The 19892-nt window shown below is 46.6% G+C and overlaps 1 protein-coding gene across 1 annotated transcript; it reads right to left on the bottom strand.

Annotated features, from left to right (window-relative positions):
- Window positions 1–10119: 10119 nt before the first annotated feature.
- On the bottom strand, window positions 10120–11948 carry LOC124678828 (polyphenol oxidase I, chloroplastic-like). The gene is made up of 2 exons (XM_047214680.1): window positions 11347–11948; window positions 10120–11239 (listed from the first exon to the last, which is right to left on the bottom strand). Exons 1-2 carry the CDS (start codon window positions 11946–11948, stop codon window positions 10120–10122), a joined length of 1722 nt encoding a protein of 573 aa, XP_047070636.1.
- Window positions 11949–19892: the final 7944 nt, after the last annotated feature.

Below are 19892 nucleotides of genomic sequence, written 5' to 3'. Positions count from 1 at the left end.
AAGAAAAGTTCGACAAGCAAGCAATCTTCAATTGACGCCTAGTATATCATCTATGTTTATTCGTGCAGCACGAGTACTATGTTCAGCATAGCTGCCCTTCTCGAAGAATTCAGCGTCCATCCGAAGAAGTTCATCCATCATATCTTCGGCTACAGGGGTCACAACATCATCAATTTTGCCGACTTCCCTACCCCTTTTCGACATCTTGGACAGGCACTTGGGAACAATCTCACTCATGTCTAACTTTGGATAGCAGATTTGTATCATCATCATAGCAAATCTAGCTCCAGCAGATAATTGGGCCCGCACAAAGCCATAAATTCGAGGGGCGCCCCGAAATTTCTCCATCAAAGCAGGAAGGGTTTCCGACATCTTGTTGCGCGGTAACATAGTACTGTAAACTAAAGATAAGGTCCTTGTGCAGAAGCCAAGAAAATCGCGGACCTGACTCGCGCGATCTTGAAACCGGACTATTTGTCGGGTCCGCTCAGGTGTTGCCCAGAAGAGAGTTCCACGGTCCAGCACCATGTTAACAAGAAAATTTGATCTTGCCTCCACACGCTGATCTTCGGCAGCAGCGTCTAAGAAAGGACCTATGTGATGATAGCATACCAGTTAGCAAAAGAACACATGAACAGCGGAAGATGTTGCGAGTCGAAGAAACTTACCCGCCATATCCATACTTGCATCTTTTAGTAATTCAAGCATGAAATTCTCTCGGGCTGTAGCTTGCGTAGCTTCAGCAACAGCAGCTTCTTTGGCAGCGTAGCTTCTTAAGCTTGCCGACGTGCAATTTGTTCCCCTTCAGTTGCTTTTCGAGACTGTTCCATCACCAAGAGCACTTGTTTCTTCATGGACTGAAGTTGCTGACGAAGATCTTCCAATTCTTGTGATGGACCCACACCCGAGAAATTTTCAACGAATTCATCATGAAGTGGCATTTTCTTCGAGAAGGATGAGGCAGGTAAAACATCGGAAGGACAACGAGTTGAGGTGTAGTTGTCAAAAATCAACTGAAAACAAAAGTTTCGACATCAATCATCAAGTAAAAGATAGATCTTCATTGATTTTCAAAGTGACTACATGGATATTACACAAGGAAGGACCCTAATGAACTGTTAAGCTACGATGTCGCCACGACTACTATAGCGACATCATCAAAAGAAAAGAAACACAAAAGAAGACAAGATGGTCTACTTGACCTCCGGCTTCGATGAACTGGGAGCAGGAGCTGGCTTGTATCCGAGGTAGGCAAGGATTTTCTTCGAGTTTGGCTTGCCAGCCTTAATCAAAGATTGCCACCTCTTCGTTTCCATCTCCTCCATGTTGCCAACTCTCGCCCAGTCAACTTCTTGTTGGCTGTCAGCAACCAAGGCAATTGTACCTTCGACACCAACTTTCAACCCTTCTTGGCAAAGTTGGAGTCCATGGTCTTCTTGAGAATTGAAGCACTTGGCGAGAGCGGTAAACGTCGTGGCTTCAGCAAGACCTTCACGCGCCTCATCTCCATGAATCTCGAGAAGAGATAGTGCATCGAGAAGAGTGTCACCTTCAGGACTCTCCAGTTCATAATCTTGTAGCGTTTTCCCTGAATGAGTAAAAGAAGTTTGTCAAGGAAAAGCAAGCAAGGATAAACAAAAGGATCCGAAGAAACAAGTGGAAACTTCAGCATTTACTGACAAAACTTTGACTTTGCGACTCCAGGCGAGTAAGAATTTCCTTCTCGCGCGCAGACTGCTGAGCTATGTTGTCGCTCAAAGAAGTTTCCGCGTCATGGAGCCTTTTTCGAAGACCTTCGACAGCGGCAGCATCTGCTTCAGCCTTCTTGCGAGCTTTTTCGCTTTGCTCTAACTTCACAGCAAGAGCGTCAGCGCGTTTGTTGGATTCCGTAAGAGTTTCTGCCATAATAGAAGACAAGTGAAACATTGTGGCAAAAAAATGGCGACGGACTATACTCGCTAAGGAAAGATAGACAAGGAAAAAAGGGGGGCACCTTCAAGTTTTGCGGCATAGTCACGGTACCCGACAAATTGGGTACCGAAGCGGATAAGCTCCTTCATGAAAGGCTGAAGAGAAGACCATAAAAAAAGGATCAATATAGGAAGCGAACAGTTCGACATCACCAAGAAAATAAAAGAGAGGGAAGTTCAAAGCATTGAAATCAGTACAGGGAAAAGAAACAACTTACTTCTTCCATTAAAGGAGTCGTGGAACAACCAATTAACATGGTAGGTTCCTTGGCTGGATCCACCCTAGCCCTCTTTGGCGAAGAAGCTCGGGGGCTTGCAATGGGAGTTGGATGCTCTCTGTCCTGTTGATGAGGCGAAGTTTCGTCTCCATCAGGTTGAGCTTCAGAAACAACTAAAGTACGAGACATACTCGTTGGAGCAGTCGCGTCAATAGGTGGAATCTCATCCTCGTCGCCACTTCAATAAACAGGGCGACAAAAATAAGCAACAAATATAGACAAAACATCGAGAACAAACAACAAAAGAGCAACAGGAACTTACGAGCTGACAAGAGCATCTTCATAAGGATCAAAAGTTTTCTTCCCCGCATTGGGAATAACTTCTTCGGCACGGGATGCGCCGGCTTTGGAGGTGCCGGAATCGACAACCTCATCCCTCTTCCTTTTGTTCGTTGGAGAAGCAGCTGAAGGAGGAGAATGTGTCGATGAAGTTGCCTCGGCCTCGGCATCCTTTTTAGAGGATGCCGCGGATCTTCGAGAACCCGCGGTTTCACTCTCAAGGCGAGAAGCACCCTGGTTGTCATCAGTGACAACAGTTCGTTCGTCGACTTCTCCACCTTCAGGAAGAGGAGGAAGAGAAGATAGAACAGGGTGGTTCTGCAAAAATCAAGAAGTGTCGACCAAACAGTTAGGCAAAAAACGCTGGCAAGATAGTAGTCAAGAGAAAAATTGAAAAGACAAGATAGTAGTAAAAGAGGAACATTACCTCGGGAAGGGCGTTGTTGCCACTATATGGCTTAACGCTGCAAGAAGAGGGAATGGTATCTCTCTTATTGAGCGATGAAATTCTTCGGATCAGTTTCTCCAAATCCTTCAACTGAAGGTCAGGGGAGAGCCTATTGATATCTTCTTCACCAGCATACATCCAAAGGGGATTTTTGCGAGCCTGCAAAGGCTGCACTCTAATCCTAAGAAAGTAAGCTATGGTCTGGATACCCGACAATTCCTTGCCACGGGTGTTCTGGAGCTCATGGATGCGAGTCATCAGCGCCTCTGTCGCCGATTTCTCTTCCTCCGTGGCTTCAGCGTCCCAGGAACGACGGCGAAGAATCTTGGCCCCTCCGTCGAAAGGAGCAATATTGTATTCCATTGGGCCGGAGCTCTCTTCGCGCACATAGAGCCATCTTTTCCGCCACCCCTGGACGGAGTCGGGGAATTTGACGTCGAAATATTCGACGTCAGAACGAACGCAGATGACAACACCGCCGATGTTATAGGCGACGTTGTGGGAGCCATTGCGGCGGAGACAGAAAATGCGTTTCCACAGAGTCCAATTAGGTTGGACTCCGAGGAAGCATTCACGGAGGGTGATAAAAATCGAGATGTGGAGGATGGAGTTGGGCGTCAGCTGATGTAGGTGCAACCCGTAGACAAAGAGGAGACCACGAAGGAACTCGTGGATTGGGGGAGAAAGACCGCAAATGAGATGGTCAACGAAACTGACCCCGTACTCGATTGGAAGCGATGGATAGCTTTCCTACTTGGGGAAGCGCAGGGCGTTCTCTTTCTTCGTGAACCCGAGCTTCTTCAACAGGTTCATGTCCTGGTGGAGATCTTTGATCTCTCCCACTCCAGATCTTCAGCGGCCATCTGGGACTCGGGTGTGCTGTGCCTGGTGAGCCGCGCGCGCGGTGGCATTAACGAAGGTGGAGGAGAAAAACACAGGCGTGGTGGAGCTCAAGAACTGTAGGGCGCAATGGAGGATTTTAACAGAGGAGAGCAGAGCAGCGGCGCGAGTAAAAGTATGGACGGAGGAAGACGATGACCTTAAGTACAGGTGCGGTGAACCGGCGCACCGTTGGATGGAGAACATGTGAGATAGATGGTGTACGCGTGGACAAGGGGTAAAAGCGCAATTTTACTGAGAAAGGAAGGGACAGGCGCTACAGTGCGTGCGTCAGTAAAAGCGGAGGACGTGTGTCCCCCACTTATACGACGTGTCAAACAAATAAGGGTTTTGGGCCCACAAGACAGAGAGGGAGCGTTATTCGCACCTTCCCAATACAAGAAGACGTGGCCAACGTCAGCAATGATATCATGTTACTAATGGAAAAAACATCGGCAGAGGAGATGCGAAAAATGGCGACAAGAAAGAAAAGTTGATAATTTTGAGAGCTTTTGATCAAATACAAGTTTTTGATCAAATGCTCGGGGGCTACTTTGGAAAAAAGGAAAGTTCGAGTATGCCAAAATAGAAATGGCGAGAGCCTATGACCAAATGCAAGCATTTGTTCATAGCCTTGGGGGCTACTCCCATCGGGAGCGCTGGTCGCGCACCCGATAGATGTGAAAAGCTCGAGAAGGAATAACAATATAGCGACAGAAGATATTAATTTGTTGAGCCTACAACCAAGCACAAGTCCTTGATTGTAGCCTCGGGGGCTACTCCCATCGGGAACGCTGTTCGCGTGCCCGATGAAATTACACAAAAATATAGAGAAAGGAAAAAGAAATGAGTATATTTCGAGTTATACAAATAACTCTACATATACTCCCATCGGGAAGGCAAAGTAAGTCATCCGTAATATGACTCAATAAAATGTGCTATTGCAACAGCCGAAAAGCACTCGACAATATATTCTCAGAGCGCTAAAAGTCGCGAATAATCTCTGAATGCCGCAAAACTTTGCGAAGGTAAGACCCCAGATCCGTTCTGAGCGGCGTGGCACCGTCTCTGACGGCGGTTTGCTACTTTTTTCCGTATCAACAGATACGAAGAAAAATCCTAACGGACGCGTTAGGTACCCGATAAAATATGACTGGGACTCGACAGAATGGTAAGACCTTAAGCGGCACATGTCGAAGTTTACACCAGTATCCCGAGATCATGTCCAGGGAAGTGATCTTGAAGTAGGTTTTTGCGGATTGCCACTAGAGCAGTTAACTAGTACCTGATCCGTCAGATGAACTAGCCCCAACTACCATTATCCCTGTACAATATAGTATTTGCGTATCCAAAAGATGTGCGATAAATTCGACAAGATTATTGAATGATTAAAGTTGGAGATTTTTCCTGATTCTCCGATTCAAGCAAAATCTCGGGGGCTACTGACATAGGCATCCCCAATGGGCCTGCTGAAGGTGGTACCCGGGGTTTACTGAAGGCCCACAATTCGAAGGATACAAAAATTAGAAGCCCAATTGGTGTTAAGGAAAGTTAGAATTGTATTAGGAAATATAGAAACTTGTAATTCCACGGGACGGGTTAGAAACCCTCCCGGACTCTGCAAACTTGTGTATTACGAATCCCTCGGCTCCGCCTCCTATATAAGGGGAAGTCGAGGGACAAAGAAAGGATCGAATCTATTGTCAACATAACCCTAGTTTTATAATCAGCGAGTACTTTTCGGCTGAAACCTTCGAGATCTACTTGCCCTCTACTTCTAACAAAACCCTAGTCTACAATCTGTAGGCATTGACAAGTTAATCCCTTGTCACCTGGACCGCGTGTCAACCCATGTGTCTAGCTCTTGCTCAGTATAAAAACTCTTTTTTCCTTTCTCTGTTTTCTGAAAAATGGCAGAAAATGTGTAGATCCTATATAAATCATATCTTACAAACCGTAACTCGAAGTAAAAAATTTTGCTATATGAAAATTGATTAGAAAAATCTAATGAACATTAATATGCCATCCATACACCTGTTTGCATCTCGCATCATCTCGTGTCATGATAGTTGTGCATGTTTACCTAATAGAGCATTCGGAGTATTTCGAATTCCGACTAGGGTTTCCCCGTTCGCTTGATATTGAAGTAGCTCACTCTTTCCATGTATATGGGTTGCTAATAAACATTTAATGTTGCCGATAGAAAAATAATTTGAACCTAATAATTGTGTATCAGGATTCCGATTCCGATTAAATTGGATAACCCGCATTGCATCGTCGTATCCATGCCATGCACATCAAATTGAGCATGCTTATTTTTGTGCCGTTGCAATAAGATTTGCATTCGTTGGTTGTTTCCACATTTGCTTCTTCTCGGATAGGATCACGAAGTGGTGATGTGAGATATGACAAGTTTTCCGGCAGTTCCTCTGAAGTTTTTCACAAGCAGGCCCTCTCTCTTCACCTATTTTGCATTTTTCTCTCCCTCTTATTGCTACCTTTATGTTGCGACTCTGTATCGAGTCATGTGTCCTATTTCACTTGTTTCCCTAATGAGCTGTGTTACCCTTCCATTACCCTCACCCATTATTTGTTGTTTGCAAGCCTTGCGATTCCTAGGCGTGTTTAGGGTTCTGTTGTTTATCTCGATATCTAATCAGGATATGTTGGGGTTGTTACATTTTTCACTTTATGGATAATTTTGGTGAAGTTAATCATGATAATTGTTGCAAGTAAAATTTTATGTGGGATATAACTTAATGTAGAGGCATCGATGGACGACACCTTTGTGAACCACTTGTGTCCCTTAGGACCCCGAGTTCTTGTTATCTCTTCCGAGATTGAGGTCTCTACATGTACGTGGGGGAGTGGGACCCCCTTCACCCACCAACTTTCCTCGAGTCTGTTTATTGGGAGCCACAACCTTGGTTTTATTTTCTCATATGCACGATTTACTTCATGTTGCCTTCAGGTGTTTATATATGTACTATACGATTAGCGAAAGCAAGTTGTTCACACTCAGCTTAGCCGTTGACACAAACCTCCGGGTCCGTATCGGAGTATGTCGACCTTCATCACGGGTAGCTAACTGGGGTGGCTCCCCTTAAACTTGCTTGCATCATTGGGAACGGTTTTATTGTGAGACTCCGCATTTATAAAGAGGGTTTGAGAATGCGTATGGTTACATTTGGGCAACCCCTGCAGGGTGTACCTCTTATCGGTAAGCTGTGTCCGCGGTTATGGACGACTTGGAGCACATATGACTTTTTTTTGCGGGTAAAACCAGATCTTCATTAAACAGTAGGGATTACAAAAGATTCAGCTTCCAGAGCCTGAATGACAACATCAGGTCCGGAACCCAGCCAAACCTCAGTTCTATGTTCTTCCCTCGCCCAATTGGCGAGAGTGTGGCTAACCCTAACTTGCTCTCGATCCACTTTTACAAACTTGCAAACTCTAACACCACTAGCTAGTGACTTAATTTCAGAAACCATATGCGTATAAAGAGACCGATCTTGAGATTTCTCTAGAACAACAGATACTAATTGTGAACAATCAGATTCGATAATGATATGACTTGATCATAGAACAACTTACACCTTTATATTATTGCTAATAAGCTGTATAGTAATATAGCATTACTACATCCAATATCTAATAAAAAATCAACCATGAATTGAGTGCCTTTTACATTGCTTCTTTTCTATGAGTTAAGAGGATATGTGTATTTGGCTTGGTTATGCTTATTGTAGTATATAGTTGGTCCCTTTATGCGCTCTCTTACCTTATCTGAGTAGATGGGAGTTGTAGCGTGTCTTTATTGGGTTTTAGTGCAAGTTCTGTTGTCGCTAAACCAACCATATATCCGGGCAATATATTGCCCCTGGTGAGCATAGCTGTTTCTAGTCTCGCTTGGTACGTGCCTTGGTACTTACCCTCTGCTTCTCCATCTTTTATCTCCTCCTTCTCTTTGTTGGCAACCCTTGGTCTGACTTTTGACATGTATGAGATAACAACGTTAGCAAGGTTACCCTACCGGCTTGGCCTGGGCAGGGTTATGGATGCCACTGGTTATCTTTGGGACTCTTAGTCCCTTTTGTATCTTGTCCATACTCGGACGTCTTATTTACTTTATTTGTTATTTGGTTCTTTGTATTACATATTTGTATTCTTGACTCGTTGGAGTCGTTGTTGTAATATATGTTTCTTGTAGGCTCTATTATAAACCTGTTGTAATGTAACTACTTGTGGTAATTCCTATTGCATCACGTGTGTGCTTTGACGCGCACGTCATGCATGATGGCGTCTCCAAATCGATATCGTGCGGATCGCTTGGATCCTCATGGTACCGGTTCGGGGGCGTCACACCCGTGGCTGGTTGGGGTCATATCTAGAAGCAGAATAATAAACGGTGTGCAATACGTAGATTTCTGGGACAATGGGCGAGACACATGTCTGGCTAGCTAAAAAATGAGAAGCTCTGAATTGCATTGACTATCTACGATATTGAGGCAATCGCTGAAGTGAGGCCTTTACCGATGCAAGAAATTGAACTTAAAAGTCAATCAAATACGAAGTTGGTCGGACTCCTTTGAGAGGACGAACTCAAATGGTACCAACGACCGAAGGCTCAATTCTTATTAGAAGGGGACTCCAATACGAGATACTTTCATAGTGTTGCGAATGGCAGACATAGTAAAAAACTCATTCACCCCTAGTATAGGATGAGGTGACGATTTAAGTTAAGGAGCATCTTAATGCATATAGTATGAATTATTATAAAGGTTTGTTTGGTGATCCTGGAGGATAGTAATCTAGTACTGGATGAGCCCATGATCGAATAAGGTTTTGTTGAGGAAAAAAAAATTCTTACTACCCCTTATACTGAGGAGGAGGTAAAGAAAGCAGTTTTCCACATGGAACACAACGATTAGCTTTCTTCCAATTATCGCTAGGGCTAGATGAGTTTCGTTGGAATCTTAGAGAGAATGGTAGATTTTATGTGGATTCTATGTACAAAGCGTTGATTCATCCTGTACAACCGGTAGTTAATAAAAAAAAATTGTAAGATGGAGATTCCATTAAAAACTAAGATTTTTCATGGTATCTTTGTCGTGGTGTTATTGTTACCAAGAACAACCTAGCAAGACACAATTGTAAGAAATCTGTTTTCGGTCATCACAATGAGACTATAAAACATTTATTCTTTCAATGCCATTTTGCCCGGTCTATATCGTCAATCATCCAAATAGGTTCTACCTTATATCCACCAAGTATGGTTGTGAATATATTTGGCAATTGGCTTAATGGAGTTGATCAATGGTTTAAAATACTTATTAGGGTGGCAGCGCTTGCCGTTATTTGGTCGCTTTGGCTAGGTAGAAATAATGTTAATTTAATGATAAAAAATTCTCTCTTATGCAGGTTATCTACCGGTGCAGTACTTTGCTTCGTACATGGTCGTCTCTTCAGCGTATGAAGAACCAAGACCTATTTTTTGAAGGTGTCTACACCGTTAGATGCTACATATGGGGGATTTTATTACTCTTCATAATCTTAGGATTGGTCCACCATTAGTTTAGGAGTCGATACATCATCATGATGTTTTTATATCAAATCTTTTAGATTTTTTCGAACGGTTGAATTGTTGAACGGCTGTGTAATGCTTAAAGATTTTTAAGTAATAAAGATTCTTTATCGAGAAATAGTACCTCCATTCTAAAATATAAGTTTTTTCTTAGAGAGCTATTTTAAAATGGAGATAATACATATTTTGTAAGCTGACAGTTAGATTCTTAGGGTCGGTGCTCCATGTAGATGATTTTCTGCCTCATCTGAACAATAAAGTGCATATCAAATGGTATATCACAAAGGTAACTCAAACTCAAGAATTGTGTTACTTATAACAGCACATATATAGATCATACTAGTGAATATCAATTCTCTGGATCTAGTTTCACCAGCTGCGTGGCAGATGGAAATTAGGAACCTTTTTATTTTTTGAAAACGAAATTACTATGAACTTTCACACACCGGACCACTGAGATGGATTATAACGTACTTACTCCGATCCGATCGGAGGGAGTACCATATATATCATATATAGTTAGGAACACGAGTGTTAAGTTTCAGTTGTTCTTGTAGTGTACTCCGTGTTTAGAATCACTAGAGCCGTACGTACGCACCTATACGTACGTACAATACAGGCACACAGTAGAGCAGCTTGTCAAGCTATACATAGCAGGTGTAGTATATGTGCGGTGCTTCACTTGGCGTAGCCGATGCTGACGCCGCCGACGGTGACTAGCTCGCCGCCGCACCTGGGCACGAGCGACACGACGACCGTCTTGTCGCCGTCGGCTCCGATGTTGTCCATGAGGTCGCAGACGCCGAACCTCGCCACCGTCTTGACGGACCCCTTCTTCTTGTTCTGGCGGACCATGTGCGGCGTCAGCGCTACGCTCCCGGCGCAGTACCCCGTGGCCGCCCCGGCTCCGCTCTGAGGCTCGTTCACCAGCACGTCGAACTTGACGAACTTGAAGTGGTCGGCGATCTCGATGCCCTCCACGATCAGCACCTCTTCAGATGCCTCCTTCTCAGCGTCGCTCCTGGACACCTCCGGCCTCGTCACGGTCACCCGCACGGTCTTGTCCAAAGTGGCTGGGAAGGAACCGGCGGCAGGTGCCGGCGTCCCGGCGGATGCCTTGGCCGGCCTGGCGTTGAGCCACGGCAGGCCAACGTCCTGGTACGCGTAGCCCATGGCGGCGGGGTCGAGGCAGTCGCGGACGCGGACGCGCACGAGACGGGCGTCCTCGTCGTAGAAGAGGAAGGCGGCGTCGAGCCAGTCGGCGTCGGCGAAGTCGGTGTTGATTCCGGGGCGGAGACCGCGCCAGACGTGCCAGAGGCGGTCGACGTTGCCGTGGTGCGCGAAGAAGATGGGATCGCGCGCCGCGGAGTAGAAGTTGCCCATGTCCTCGCCGTTGGGCTGGCGAGGGTCCCCCGTCCAGCGGTGCACCGGGTTGTGCGGCACGTTCTCGACGGAGCCCGCGCCAGGGTCCGGCGCGTCGCCGGCGCGGTAGGGCTGGCCCAGGAAGAGCTGCGTCTTCTTGGCGCCCGCCACCATCTGGCGGTACATGATCTTGAGGTTCTGGTCGATCTCCTCGTCGGTCGGGATGGTGGTGTCAGTGCCGTCGTAGTCGAGGTCGAGCGGGAAGGGCGGCTGGTGGGTGGGATTGCGCCTGTCGTCGTAGAGCGGCGAGGAGGTGTTGGCGTAGATCGGCGGCAGCGTCATGCCGTCCGGCGCGTCCCAGTTCCAGAAGGGCAGCGCGAAGGTGTCGTCGCCGATGAGCTTGCCGAGGATCCGCTCGTGGAAGTAGAGGTAGAACCTGCACCATGCTTACGATTCGTGAAGTCAAACGTTGTGACAGGCTGACAGCTGACAAGTAACGGCAGTCGGCTAGGGCACATGATAGGCGCACGTCCATGTACGTACCGGTGCCACGGGAAGAAGAGCCAGCAATTGTGCACCTGGAGCTCCAAGTCGGGGAAGCCGACCTGGTCGTACGCGCCGTCGCAGTAGGCGCAGTGCACGCGCCACTGCTGCTCGAAGCTGCGCGGGTCGTCGGCCGGCAGCTGCTTCATCAGCTCCACCGCACGCTCATACTTGGCCAGGTACTCCGCGTCCACCAGGTGCGCCGCCGGCCGCACGCGGAACAGCGTCGATCCCTGCTGCGGCAGCTCGAAGTCGACGATGCCGGTGCCGTACGCCGGGCAGCAGTTGGTGTCCGGCGCCGTGTTCGGGAGGTCCGGAGGGTGGCAGTTGGGGAGGTCCGGCGCCTGGATGGGCGCGGCGATCGCGCTTCGCTGCGTGCCCAGCCCGGCCGCCGCGGCACCGCCGAGGCCGAGCAGCACGTCACGGCGGTCGACGCTGCGACCACCGCCACCAGCGGCGTCGCATGTCAGACGCCGTGGTGGCCTCGCAACGTCACGCAGGAGAACGGCGCGCTTGCGCCCGACGGCTTGGAGGCTGCACGGTGTGCGAGTGCGAGGGGTGGCGCTCCGTGGTACTATCACGCTCGTAGTGCCGATCTCCATGGCGCGTGCTAGCTGGCTACCTCTAGCGCTGGTTGAGGGTACTACGTACTTCTACTCTGGTGTGGCACTATACCGTCCGCATGGTGCTGCTATATATAGCGCGCGCGACGCCGTGGTGCACGTCGGTGCACGCCGTGGTGCACGTCCGCATGGTGCTGTTAGGTTTGAATTTTCGTTAAGTGAGAAGGGCGTGACTGCTCAGCGCATCACTACTGTTGGCTAATGATCTATGTGGTGCCGTCGAGGTTAGATGGCAAGTACGAAGGTCGCAGTTCGCGATAAAAGCTACGAAAAATGTTCATCAAAGTGATGCGCGCCAAAGTGCCTAGCTAAGGTGAAAAGTCACTGGATCTAAAAGGCGAGATCGTGACAATGCGAGCAGAGTGGTCACTTTGTTAGTAGAGTGCTTGACGATTAGGTTTCCTTGTATAAACACTCCACCTCGAAGAAAATTCCAAAAAACCACCATAATTGCGCATGAAATACTTAAAACCACCGGGATTGGTAATATTTTCAAAAGAGCACTAATATTGGGCTCGTCATTCAGAAAAATAACGAAATTGCTAAGTTTTACCTAGCTGAGACGTAGCTTATGTCTCAGTCACGTGCTCCATCGTTGGATTTTGTTTGTGCTTGAAGATTTGTGTTTGCTGTTGTTTGTACTTTGTTTAGGCCCACATCGAAACACACTGATATAATTCGTCTGAGACATAAGTTAAGTCTCAGTCAGCTGAGACTTAGACACACCCGAAAAAAAACACCGACCTTTCATTTTACTACATGGGTTTTACAAGATTTCTAACAAGCGGACATGGAAGGAGAGGTGACAAATGTTAGAGGGATTAGAAACTTCGGGCTTCTTTGCAAAACAAAATTAGTTGTTTTCGTTTTGGAAGAGCGTATAGATGCATTTCAACATAAGAGCACACTCATGTAGGAAGGTAGATGTAATCAACCAGACTGGTCGACTTGGCGGGTTTTCAATTGTCACATGATGTTTACCTTTTGGATAAAGAGAATATATTAATATTTGGTTGACTAGATAAATATTTGCTAAATTGTGCGATATATTTTAGTGTTTCTTCCATATCATGAAGGACAATGTTGAGCGTCCTCCTAGAATCAATGCCCACGATCCCCCAGCCGCCCGGGCCATCTGATCTTCAAAAAAAGGGAAATCTGGATCATTTGGCCCTTGCAGCATACCCGAAGCCGTGTAGAAAACCTTTTGTACCACTGGACCATCGTTGCAACATGTCATCCCCGCGAAAAGTCAAAATTGTACAAAAGGCATTGCGGCATTTTAAAAACATCGATGCAACAAAAAATGAGTCTGCGACGAACAAATACGATTGTGCCAAAATCTCACAAACCACAACACACCCTTTTGGCCACAACAAAATCACCCCAAAAAGTCAATACCCCGTATGCAGCATGACAAACCAAAGTTTGCAGCACCTCACAAAATTATTTGTGGCATCAAAACAAATATTTGTGGCGTCAAAACAAATATTTGCAGCAAACACTTAGAATCGTCGCAACATGTCGCTCACATGTGTCCAGCAAAATGTGCATGAGTTTGAAGCACTTCAATAACACACATGCATTATCGGAAATTCTGCGGAAAACTAAGCTTGGGACCTCGTCGTCCCAGGCTCGTCGGCGATGAATCCAACTCATCGGAGCCTCTCGGTGCCGGATACGGCGAGCACCGATCAATTTCTCATAGGCTCGTGGAAAACAGTGTCATGTCATCAATTTTTGAGCTGTCACTTCAACCTCCATGGCGTCAAGCCCCACTTCAAGATGCAAGTACTATGAGAGAACGCCCGAGGCGGGGTGGCCGAGGAGCGCTAGTGGGAGGGTTAGGAGATATGGTAATGGAGGAACATGGGTCGGCAAGTAATTATGAATAGATAGAGAGAGAGGGACTAGGGAGAGAGAGAGAGAGAGAGAGGGTGGTGATCGACCCGAAGGATAGATCCTCCGGCTGTTCCATAGCGCTTTCCTATCACGAATACGCAGTAGATGTTTTGATCGGGACATGGCTTTGATATGCAAATTTAACCACTAATTCTATTCACAATAGCTTGGCTTGGAAGTCAAATATCCAGAGGAGAGGGATGGACACTAGACAACAAGGAACAAAAAGAATGCCGGAGCCAGGTCGGTCGAGGAGATGATCTTTCAGTCTATAAAATGGACTACAGAATTCAGTGAGTTCTATGCAGAAAAGAAGGTGCAACACTGCCCGCCCCAGTGGCCCAGCCAGGCTGCTGCTAGGTGGATCCCGCATGAGGGAGACGTCCGGAAGAGATCGATGGTGCATGTAGGCCGCGTTTGGTAGTCTATGAGCCCTTTGGCTCCCATCGGCCTAGCAAAAACCAGCTCGTTTGGTTGCCTGTAAGAGGTCCGCGTTGTGGCCCAACCGGTTCTCAAAGCACCCCTGGGACAGGCCCTGGAGGAACGCCCGAATCGGCAGTTTCCAGCGGGGATGTCCCGTTGTCGTGCCATTTTGCACGTCCGTGTGCAACGGTTGCACGCGTGGAGAAGCGCGGGAGACAACGCGTTGTCTTGGTCCTCGCTCCCCACTTCCCCTCACCAGTTCGCTCCTTCTCTCTCCCCATTCACTCCTGGCACAGACAGCACCGCCCTGTCGCATCAACCGCCACCATGGCCGCCTCGCCTCCACCGCCTTCCTCTCCAGCGCTGACGGATCCAGCCATCCGGCCGACGGCCACCAAGTCCAACGAGGCGCTCCTACGCCTCGTCCGCGAGTATGAGGCTGGAGGCCGCGACTCAGTGGCGCATATCGATGACGGTCGCGTGCCGGTGTTGAATCGGCCGTCGCCGTTCGCGAGCACGAGGCCGGCCGGCGTGGCAACCCGGAGCGCCGCCGTCCTGGCTCTTCAAGCCGCCGGGATTCGACCGGCGGATCCGTCGACGCCGGGGTTTTTTTCCCCGTCCCCACTAGGGTTTCCGACGGCGAGGGCGGCCACAATGGCGGCCGGTGCACCGGCATCCAGCAGGGAGATGGAGCCCCCGCTGGGGTTTGCGTCGACCCCGATGCATGCGCCGATGCCATGGGGCATGTCGCGGATGCTTGCACCCAATGGTGCGCCTCCCATCGCGCTGCCGTCGGGGTTCAGCCGACTTCATGCTTGTTGGTAGCCGACAGCACCATCAGCGCCTCGCTGATACGTCTCAAACGTATCTATAATTTCTTATGTTCCATGCTACTTTTATTACAATACTTGAGTGTTTTACACATACTTTACATCGTTATTTTACATTTTCCGACACTAACCTATTAACAAGTTGCCGAAGTGCCAGTTGCTGTTTTTCTGCTGTTTTTGGTTTCAGAAATCCTAGTAAGGAAATATTCTCGGAATTGGACGAAATCAACGCCCAGGGTCCAATTTTTGCACGAAGCTTCCATAAGTCCGAAGAGGAGACGAAGTGGGGCCACGAGGTGGCCACACACCAGGGCGGCGCGGCCCAGGCCCTGGCCGCGCTGGCCTGTGGTGTGGGCCCCTCGTGACGCCCTTTGACCTACCCTTCCGCCTACTTAAATCCTCCGTCGCGAAACCCCCTGTACCGAGAGCCACGATACGGAAAACCTTCCAGAGACGCCGCCGCCGCCAATCCCATCTCGGGGGATTCAGGAGATCGTCTCCGGCACCCTGCCGGAGAGGGGAATCATCACCGGAGGGGCTCTACATCATCATGCCCGCCTCCGGATTGATGCGTGAGTAGTTCATCCTTGGACTATGGGTCCATAGCAGTAGCTAGATGGTTGTCTTCTCCGCTTGTGCTTTCATTGTATTAGATCTTGTGAGCTGCCTAACATGATCAAGATCATCTATTTGTAATGCTACATGTTGTGTTTGGTGAGATCCGATGAATAGAGAATATTATGTTAAGTTGATTATCAATCTATCATATATGTGTTGTTTATGTTCTTGCATGCTCTCCGTTGCTAGTAGAGGCTCGGCCAAGTTGATACTTGTAACTCTAAGAGGGAGTAATTATGCTCGATAGTGGGTTCATGCCTCCATTAAATCTGGGATCGTGACGAGAGGTTCTAAGGTTGTGGATGTGCTGTTGCTACTAGGGATAAAACATTGATGCTTTGTCTAAGGATATTTGTGTTGATTACATTACGCACCATACTTAATGCAATTATCCGTTGTTCGCAACTTAATACCGGAAGGGGTTCGGATGATAACCTCGAAGGTGGATTATTTAGGCATAGATGCATGCTGGATAGCGGTCTATGTACTTTGTCGTAATGCCCTGATTAAATCACATAGTAATCATCGTTGATATGTATTGAATCTTTATTTGTCAATTGCTCACCTGTAATTTGTTCACCCAGCATGCTAGTTACCTTATTGGAGAGACACCACTAGTGAACTGTGGACCCCGGTCCATTCTTTTACATCTGAATACATTCTACTGCTTTTACTGTTCTTTGCAAACAACCACCATCTTCCACTCGATACGCTTAATCCTTTGTTTTCAGCAAGCCGGTGAGATTGACAACCTCACTGTTACGTTGGGGCAAAGTACTTTGATTGTGTTGTGCAGGTTTGATACGCGTAGATGTACACGTCCGTTGGGAACCCCAAGAGGAAGGTATGATGCGTATAGAAGCAAGTTTCCCTCAGTATGAAACCAAGGTTTAATCGAACCAGTAGGAGCCAAGAAGCACGTTGAAGGTTGATGGTCGCGAAATGTGATGCGGCGCAACACCGGGGATTCCGGCGCCAACGCGGAACCCTGCACAACACAACCAAAGTACTTTGTCCCAACGAAACAAGTGAGGTTGTCAATCTCACCGGCTTGCTGTAACAAAGGATTAAACGTATCGAGTGGAAGATGTTTGCAAAGAAAATAGTAAAACACAATTGCAGTAGATTGTATGCTATGTAAAGAATAGGACCGGGGTCCACAGCTCACTAGAGGTGTCTCTCCCATAAGATAAAAGCATGTTGGGTGAACAAATTACAGATCGGGCAATTGACAAATAGAGAAAGGCATAACAATGCATATACATGATATGATAAATATAGTGAGATTTAATTGGGCATTACGACAAAGTACATAGACCGCCATCCAACCGCATCTATGCCTAAAAAGTCCACCTTCGAGGTTATCATCCGAACCCCATTCAGTATTAAGTTGCTAAGCAACAGACAATTGCATTAAGTATGGTGCGTAATGTAATCGACAACTACATCCTTAGACATAGAATCAATGTTTTATCCCTAGTGGCAACAAGCACATCCACAACCTTAGAACTTTCTCATCCATCGTCCCGCATTTAATGGAGGCATGAACCCACTATCGAGCATAAATACTCCCTCTTGGAGTTAAGAGTAAAAACTTGGCCGGAGCCTCTACTAATAACGGAGAGCATGCAAGATCATAAACAACACATAAACAATAGATTGATAATCACCATAATCATAGTACTCTCTATCCATCGGATACCGACAAACACAACATATAGTATTACGGATAGATGATCTTGATCATGTTAGGCAGCTCACAAGATCCAACAATGAAGCACAACAAGGAGAAGACGACCAGCTAGCTACTGCTATGGACCCATGGTCCAGGGGTGAACTACTCACTCATCACTCGGAGGCGACCATGGCGGTGTAGAGTCCTCCGGGAGATGAATCCCCTCTCCGGTAGGGTGCCGGAGGCGATCTCCTGAATCCCCGAGATGGGATTCGCGGCGGCGGCGTCTCTGGAAGGTTTTCCGTATCGTGGCTCTCGGTACTAGGGGTTTCGCGACGGAAGCTTTAAGTAGGCGGAAGGGTAGGTCAGGGGGCCACACGAGGTGCCCAGGGGGTAGGGCCGCGCGGCCAGGGCCGGGGCCGCGCCGCCCTGTCCCCTGGCTGCCTCGTGGCCCCACTTCGTTATCTCTTCGGTCTTCTGGAAGCTTCGTGCAAAAATAGGACCCTGGGCGAAAGTTTCGTCCAATTCCGAGAATATTTCCTTACTAGGATTTCTGAAACCAAAAACAGCAGAAAACAAGCAATCGGCTCTCCGGCATCTTGTTAATAGGTTAGTTCCGTAAAATGCATAAATATGACATATAATGTGCATAAAACATGTAGGTATCATCAATAAAGTAGCATGGAACATAAGAAATTATCGATACGTTGGAGACGTATCAGCATCCCCAAGCTTAGTTCTGCTCGTCCCGAGCAGGTAAAACGATAACAAAGATAATTTCTGAAGTGACATGCCATCATAATCTTGATCATACTATTTGTAAACATATGTAATAAATGCAGCGATCAAAACAAAGGTAATGACATGAGTAAACAAGTGAATCATATGACAAAGACTTTTCATGAATAGTACTTCAAGACAAGCATCAATAAGTCTTGCATAAGAGTTAACTCATAAAGCAATAAATCAAAGTAAAGGTGTTGAAGCAACACAAAGGAAGATGAAGTTTCAGCAGTTGCTTTCAACTTATAACATGTATATCTCATGGATATTGTCAACATAAAGTAATATAACAAGTGCAATATGCAAGTATGTAGGAATCAATGCACAGTTCACACAAGTGTTTGCTTCTTAAGGTGGAAGGAGATAGGTAAACCGACTCAACAATAAAAGTAAAAGAATGGTCCTTCAAAGAGGAAAGCATCGATTGCTGTATTTGTGCTAGAGCTTTTATTTTGAAAACATGAAACAATTTTGTCAACGGTAGTAATAAAGCATATGAGTTATGTAAATTATATCTTACAAGTTGCAAGCCTCATGCATAGTATACTAATAGTGCCCGCACCTCGTCCTACTTAGCTTGGACTACCGGATCTTTGCATGCCATGTTTCAACTAAGTGTCACAAAGGGGTACCTCCATGCCGCCTGTACAAAGGTCTAAGGAGAAAGCTCGCATTTTGGATTTCTCGCTTTTGATTATTCTCAACTTAGACATCCATACCGGGACAACATGGACAACAGATAATGGACTCCTCTTAAATGCATAAGCATGTAGCAATGATTATTATTCTCATATGAGATTGAGGATATATGTCCAAAACTGAAACTTCAACCATGATTCATGGCTTTAGTTAGCGGCCCAATGTTCTTCTCTAACAATTTTGCATGCTCCAACCACTAAAATGATAGATCCTTCGGACAAGACGGACATGCATAGCAACTCACATGATATTCAACAATAGTTGATGGCGTTCCCCGTAAGCATGGTTATCGCACAACAAGCAACTTAATAAAAGATAAAGTGCATAAGTACATATTCAATACTACGATAGTTTTTAAGGCTATTTTGTCCCATGAGCTATATATTGCAAAGGTGAATGATGGAATTTTAAAGGTAGCCCTCAAGCAATTTACTTTGGAATGGCGGAGAAATACCATGTAGTAGGTAGGTATGGTGGACACAAATGGCATAGTAGTTGGCTCAAGGATTTTGGATGCATGAGAAGTATTCCCTCTCGATACAAGGTTTAGGCTAGCAAGGTTATTTGAAGCAAACTCAAGGATGGACAAGTGCAGCAAAACTCACATAAAAGACATATTGTAAATATTATAAGACTCTACACCGTCTTCCTTGTTGTTCAAAACTCAATACTAGATATTATCTAGACCTTAGAGAGACCAAATATGCAAATCAAATTTTAGCAAGCTCTATGTATTCTTCATTAATGGGTGCAAAGTATATGATGCAAGAGCTTAAACATGAGCACAACAATTGCCAAGTATCACATTATCCAAGACATTTTAGAATTACTACATGTAGCATTTTCCAATTCCAACTATATAACAATTTAACGAAGAAGAAACTTCGCCTTGAACATTATGAGTAAAGCCTAAGGACACATGTGTCCATATGCAACAGCGGAGCGTGTCTCTCTCCCACAAAGTGAATGCTAGGATCCATTTTATTCAAACAA

This window comes from Lolium rigidum, chromosome 7 (genome assembly GCF_022539505.1).
Source record: "Lolium rigidum isolate FL_2022 chromosome 7, APGP_CSIRO_Lrig_0.1, whole genome shotgun sequence".
Taxonomy (NCBI): domain Eukaryota; kingdom Viridiplantae; phylum Streptophyta; class Magnoliopsida; order Poales; family Poaceae; genus Lolium; species Lolium rigidum.
The sequence above is the reverse complement of the archived record's forward strand: the minus strand, read 5'-3'. Positions and strand labels throughout refer to the sequence as shown.

Coding starts and splice junctions, on each gene's coding strand:
- LOC124678828 (XM_047214680.1), bottom strand. CDS start 11,948: ATGGAGATCGGCACTACGAGCGTGATAGTACCACGGAGCGCCACCCCT. Junction 11,240..11,346: donor CTCTTCTTCCCGTGGCACCG/GTACGTACATGG, acceptor AGCATGGTGCAG/GTTCTACCTCTACTTCCACG.